The sequence below is a fragment of the Tachysurus fulvidraco genome, chromosome 5, assembly GCF_022655615.1.
Source record: "Tachysurus fulvidraco isolate hzauxx_2018 chromosome 5, HZAU_PFXX_2.0, whole genome shotgun sequence".
Lineage (NCBI taxonomy): Eukaryota > Metazoa > Chordata > Actinopteri > Siluriformes > Bagridae > Tachysurus > Tachysurus fulvidraco.
Window position 1 is genome coordinate 6,252,129 of NC_062522.1, and position 6,620 is coordinate 6,258,748.

At 38.6% G+C, this 6,620-nt stretch overlaps 1 protein-coding gene and 1 long non-coding RNA gene across 2 annotated transcripts in view; one reads left to right on the plus strand and one right to left on the minus strand.

Moving 5' to 3' along the window:
* Positions 1-3,405: 3,405 nt before the first annotated feature.
* Positions 3,406-6,620, plus strand: part of obi1 (ORC ubiquitin ligase 1) — a 10,701-nt gene continuing 7,486 nt past the window's right edge. Inside the window, exons 1-3 of the mRNA XM_027143471.2 lie at positions 3,406-3,596; positions 5,001-5,136; positions 6,087-6,178. Coding sequence (XP_026999272.1) covers positions 3,525-3,596; positions 5,001-5,136; positions 6,087-6,178 — 300 coding nt within the window. The 5' untranslated portion in view covers positions 3,406-3,524. The remainder of the gene's footprint in view (positions 3,597-5,000; positions 5,137-6,086; positions 6,179-6,620) is intronic.
* Positions 5,515-6,620, minus strand: part of LOC125141286 — a 1,168-nt gene continuing 62 nt past the window's right edge. The window contains exons 1-3 of the long non-coding RNA XR_007140672.1: positions 6,531-6,620; positions 5,989-6,136; positions 5,515-5,744 (exon numbers count right to left, since the gene is read on the minus strand). The exon at positions 6,531-6,620 is cut by the window's right edge and continues 62 nt beyond it. This is a non-coding gene — a long non-coding RNA (uncharacterized LOC125141286). The remainder of the gene's footprint in view (positions 5,745-5,988; positions 6,137-6,530) is intronic.

Sequence of the window (6,620 nt, forward strand, 5' to 3'; positions counted from 1 at the left end):
GCCTCACGTTGTCCTTCAGGATTTTTTAGTAGACAGCAGAATTCATGGTTCCATTTATCACAGCAAGTCTTCCAGGTCCTGAAGCAGCAAAACAGCCCCAGACCATTACACTACCACCACCATATTTTACTGTAGGTATGATGTTCTTTTTCTGAAATGCGGTGTTACTTTTATGTCAGATGTAATGGGACACAAACACCTTCCAAAAAGGTTTACTTTTGTCTTGACAGTCCACAGTATTTTCCCAGGGAGGGACAGGACGCTTTTTCCCACAGGGCCATGTAGGTTTGGATTTTGTTTTCCGTTAATAATAAAAACCTTCATTTAAAAACTGCATGTGTTTATTGAGAGCTAAAATTATGAAAAAATTTCATAATATTATAAAATTACAAAACATTTGCACATTATAAAACATTTGCACAAACTTGAGTAAATTTTTTATATTATTTATATGGGGGGCACGGTGGCTTAGTGGTTAGCACGTTCGCCTCACACCTCCAGGGTTGGGGGTTCGATTCCCACCTCCGCCTTGTGTGTGTGGAGTTTGCATGTTCTCCCCGTGCCTCGGCGGTTTCCTCCGGGTACTCCGGTTTCCTCCCCCGGTCCAAAGACATGCATGGTAGGTTGATTGGCATCTCTGGAAAATTGTCCATAGTGTGATTGAATGAGAGTGTGTGTGTGTGTGTGTGTGTGTGTGTGTGTGTGTGTGTGCCCTGCGATGGGTTGGCACTCCGTCCAGGGTGTATCCTGCCTTGATGCCCGATGACGCCTGAGATAGGCACAGGCTCCCCGTGACCCGAGAAGTTCGGATAAGCGGTAGAAAATGAATGAATGAATGAATGAATATTATTTATATTTAAGAAAATAAATGAGACTAAAAACTATCAGATTTCCTACAATAAGACTATTGTATAATCTTGATGAAAGTGCAAGTGTCATTCTTTATACTCAAACAAAGGTTGTTATAATACTTCAAAAGACTGGAGCTTTGTCTCTACATAATACACATCTACACACACAATATTTTAATAAGTGAGTCTGCGATGGAGGTTGTGTTGAAATAAAACACTTGCATTAAAAGACACTAATGTAGTTCCAGCATTGCTGCAATCAATGTACAACACTGTTTTCCCAGCGGTTCAATGCTAATTGAGTTATCTCTTGAGGCCTCAGAGTCTGTCTGCCATTAAACTATAAGACAATAAAGCAACACGCATATTCTGTCCTGATATTTGACAATGAATTATGAGGCATCACCAACCGAGCATGTCCAAAAGCATCCTGTGGACAACCTTCTCCCTCCTTCACTTACAGAATTAATAATATACTAACAACAAAGGCCTACAGAGTACCACCTATCTACTTAACATTAGCAATATGTTGCTAGCTAGCTAACTTGCTAATATCTGCCTAAGTACTGTACATTGTATACAGGTGTATTTCAAAAGTCTTGGATATGATGTATGGAAAAATGATTTGCTATTCTGTTAACATTTGACTGTATCTTGTTTTTTTTTTTTTTAACAGTACATGCACACTGTGTGATTTCACCACCCAAAGTTTAGCGTAAAACTGCTAATTGCTACTAGCTACTAATTGCTATTAGTAAATCTGAGTTCATTTAAAAAAAGCACTATTTAAACAATGGCTTAAATAACTAAGAAATCATTAACATTTCATATATATGTTAATTAAGCAGCTAGCAAGCTCACTCTCACTCTCACTCATTTTCTACCGCTTATCCGAACTTCTCGGGTCACAGGGAGCCTGTGCCTATCTCAGGCGTCATTGGGCATCAAGGCGGTATACACATTGGACGGAGTGCCAACCCATCGCAGGGCACACACACACTCTCATTCACTCACGCAATCACACACTACGGACAATTTTCCAGAGATGCCAATCAACCTACCATGCATGTCTTTGGACCAGGGGAGGAAACCCCCGAGGCAGAACATGCAAACTCCACACACACAAGGTGGAGTCGGGAATCGAACCCCTGGAGGTGTGAGGCAAACGTGCTAACCACTAAGCCACCGTGCAAGCTGTTTTTCAAAATGCTAGCTAACTATTTACAGCTACAGGCTGGCTAAAGTTTTGTTATTTTTTTTTTATTAAGTCCAGTAATCTTTCTCCTCATAATCCTTCTCACACCACACCATCACTAGTAAGGCAACGTTTTCATTTCACCACCATGAAATTAAAAATTAAAAATACTACAGTTCGATCCTGAGATCAGGTGACTATCTGTGTGTTCTTTCTCATTTTCTCTGTGTATCCAATAAGCTACTTCTGAATTCTCTGTCTTTTTCCCAACTCCCAAAAACATCTCAGTAATTCCTTATTCTTTATAATTCCTTGTTTACAACTGGGAAAAGGTCATCGAAAATGCCCCATCAACTAGATATTTCAGCTCTTCGACTATAGGAACTCTTTTCCAACTACCAAAACTACCAACATCTTCCGTGCCCTTATCCAGAGCGACGTATATAAGTGCTTAAATCTTTAACATTGAATACATTAATGCTGGTTCACTAGGTTACATAAGATACCATGAGTTTAAAACATTTGTTCAAAGTTACAATGAAAAAGTGTCAAAGGTTGTGTTTTTTTTTAATGCAAAAGATAAGGAAAGAAGTGTTTCCTGAATAAGTAGGTCTTCAAATCATCAAATGCACATGGCCACACACTCACAGTGTAACCTTCAATTTAATTCAATTCATTTGTATAGACCTTTTAACAGTTCACATTGTCTCAAAGCAGCTTCACATCCGTATAGAAATAGAATAAAGATTTTAAGTTAAGTTACTATTTATCTGTAACATTGATCCCTAATGATCAAGCCTGAGGTGACGGTGGTGAGGAAAAACTCCCTGAGATGATGTGAGGAAGAAACCTTGAGAGGAACCAGACTCAGAAGTGAACCTCGTCCTCATTTGGGTGAAACAGGACAGGAAATAATGTAAATGTAAATAATTTCCATTTTACAACAGTAAAGTCCGGCTTATTTACTTTGAAATTACTTTTAAAGTTTGGTGAAAATAGCTTTTATGAAATTTAAGTACTCCAGTGGAAGCAACTAAACATTCCGCACTCGTTCCCGGTATTCCTACCACAAGCCTGAATGAATTCGTACCAAAATAACCAACCAAAACAAATGCAAAAAAGCAATGTTCAGTAAGATAAGGTAGAGTTTCTGTATTCTTGTATTCCTCTCAACACCTGCCATGTTTAATTAAGCTAATTGCTCAAACCTTTAAGCATATACACTTATAAAGTTCTATATGTTTGGACATCAAGTCCTATACTATACAATCCATATACTAAACAAAAACGCCATCAGTGCGCATGCGCATCATTCACCTTCACTCAGACGCAGTTTCGCGAATCCGCTCTCGTGTTGTATTTTTTTAGTCCTTCCGACTCGCCGTAGTTGTAGCCGCTGCGCTACAGAGCAGGGAGTTTTGTTTTGTTCTGTTTTGTTTTGATCAAAGTAACTTTAATGTTTTATTTTACATACAGAAATGGCTCAAAACGTCCAGAACGTGACTCTGTCTCTGACATTACCCATCTCTTGTCAGATTTGCCTCGGGAAGGTAACGTTTATTAAATCAGAACTTAAATAAGATTAAAGACACGTTAGTTAGCAAAGCAGCTTATTTCCTGTTTATTTCCGGTCGTGCTTCCTTTCGAAGACTATACTATTAACTTTACAACCTCTTAAGATGGTAATTTTAGTTTATAGTATCCCTGGTACAGCAAAAATAAGCATTAAGTGATTTATGTACCAGGGGTCATGTTAAAGTATAGGTGGTTATACCAGGGGTCGCCATGAAAAGTATAGGCGGTTATACCAGGGGTCTCTATGTTAAAGTATAGGCGGTTATACCAGGGGTTCTCCATGTTAAAGTAAAATCGGTTATACCAGGGGTCTCCATGTAAAGTATAGGTAGTTATATTAGGGGTTTCCATGTTAAAATATAGGCGGTTATACCAGGGGTCTCTATGTTAAAATATAGGCGGTTATACCAGGGGTCTCTATGTTAAAGTATAGGTGGGTTATTTGGTTTATTTTGTATTAATATTTAAATATGCTTAGTAGCATACATGTTAATTGACTATACAACTCTATATTGAAGCACCTTTATGTTTGTGTATTTCCATATTTAGTATTAAATAGCATTGTGAATATATATATTTAACTATATACCTGCTCTAATAAATTGCTCTGTTCATTGGCTATTCTGCCCATGAGCATTAGACTTGTGCACGATAAGTCAGATTAATATAGTAAATAAAATAACACAAACACAGAACTAAAATGCTTGGGTAGGAGAGTCATTCTCAGAATATGGAGACAAATTTGTCTCTTAACGTTATGGTCATGATGTAATAAAATATTCAAAAAGATGTTCTTACTGTAAAGGTTCAGAAAGCAATGGAAATAGAATTTGGCTTACAAGCCATTTGAATTGTATGACTTTGGAGTATTTTGCAGACATTTTGGAGACAAATAACTTGAAAGATATAATTATGGATAAAGCTGTGGCCTTAGAAATAAGTTTTAACCATTGAGGAAATACCCATTTGGAAAACTGACTTGTGGTCCAGAATGCTGGTTTGTGCTGGGAAGTTTCGTGAACATGGTCAGAAATCATTGATGCTGGTACAATAAATGTTGTGTGCTTTGAGTGCAGTTGTTAGCAGCTTGGAAATGATTTCTGTAGTGCAGTCACTGGTGTTACTGGTACTGATGGAACATCTTGTGCTTATGACGCCTTTAGTGATTTAAAGTAAAAGCACCACATTAACGGTCCAGAATACTAACAGTTCTTTCAAACCGGATTTCATTACAATCGGTTTTCTTAAAAGAATATGACTTTTTTTTCTTATCTCCATCCATGTTCTCATTATGTATTCTCACATGTATCTCTAACCACATCCTCTGTATCCCATAAGCCCTCATGGTACTGAACTATTGTCCTGTCCTGCATGAGCAGGTCCGTAAGCCGACGATCTGCTGTAACCACCACGTGTTCTGCGCAGCCTGCCTCGAGCTTTGGCTTCAGAAGAGCAGTCAGTGTCCCACCTGCAGAGTTCCCATCACACCCGAAAACCCGTGCAGAGAAATTATCGGTAAGATTCAGAAACCGTGTTTCTGAGAGTGTTGTTTGGTGTTCTCATAATGAGACACATTCAAATTCTACACAAGAAACCAGTTATGAAGAATAAAAAATGTAAACCAAATAAATCCTAAAACTATTTGGGTGAAAATGCATTATAGTATTTATTGAGAAGAACAAATTAATTGCACTGTGTTCGAAGGAAGATTGAATATGTTTCCTAGTTTTGCTATAATATACGTTTACATTTATGGCATTTAGACAGACACACTTATCCAGAGCGACTTAGATTTATCTCATTTATACTGCTGAGCAATTAAGGGTTAAGGGCCTTGCTCAGGGACCCAGGAGTGGCAGCTTGGTGGACGTGGGATTGGAAGTCATTACCTTCTGATCAGTAGTCCAACACCTTAACCACTGAGCTACTACATCCCTGCAGAAATGTCCTGTGTTTGTGGAGTTTGCATGTTCTCCCTGTGCTTCAGGGGCTTCCATTAAGTTCTCCAGTTTCCTCCTCAAGTTCTGTCTGTACTCTGTGATTGTGCACTGCCATGGACCGGCACTTTGTCCATCTGTGGGTGCCCCGTGTCCCCTGGGGTAAACTCCAGACTCTTCATAGCTCTGTGTAAAGAAAACAGATAGATGAACATCTGTAAGGACGATATTATTATTATTATTATTATTATTATTATTATTATTATTATTATTATTATTAGCTTTAGCTTTAGCTTTAGCATTAGAATTAAAATGAATGCGGTTCCATAAAAACCATCTTTAGTACCCTGGTTACGCGTAACTAATAAAATGTAACAGAACAAAAAGGAGCCCAGAGCTCAAGTTTGAGGTGTTAAAACAAAATCCTCACATTGTTCCAGACCTGATGTTCCTTTTGTTATCGCTTCACTCATTCTTGTGTATCTTTCCTCTCTTTTATTCTCTGACTCGCATTGACGGTGATGACAGGAGCTACAAACGAGAGCGAGTCCCTGGAAAGCCATTCGGTCAGAAAGCATCTGAGGAAGACAAGAGGGGAGTTACTGCTGCGAGAGTACGAGGTGAGGACCGTGTGTTCCTGTATGAGGGCCGGTGTGAAGCTTCCACACTCAAAGTGAAGCACGTGTCCCGAAGTTCGTCTTATAACACAGCAATTTACGAACGATTTCGTCTTTGTTAATTATAGAATGACACTTGGTCGTTTTTATCAATTTTCGGTTTGTGAAATGTCTAAAGAACTAAAGAACATGATGACAGCCTCGCTTTATCGCTCTGTTAAAAAAAAAAAAAGTAAGGTAAGGCAGAAACAAGTCTGTAGTTTATTATAAATTTTAGATGAGACACATCCATCATACAGGGCCCTGTGACTGAGCTGTCGCTATAGCAACGGTACAGCAGAAATGTTCTGAATACCTCTTGACCAATCAGCATTGAGAGGCAGGCAGAGATAATTAGTTTGTACAGACTCGCCTGTTACGGGTCAGCGTTTAGAGAAACGTTTTG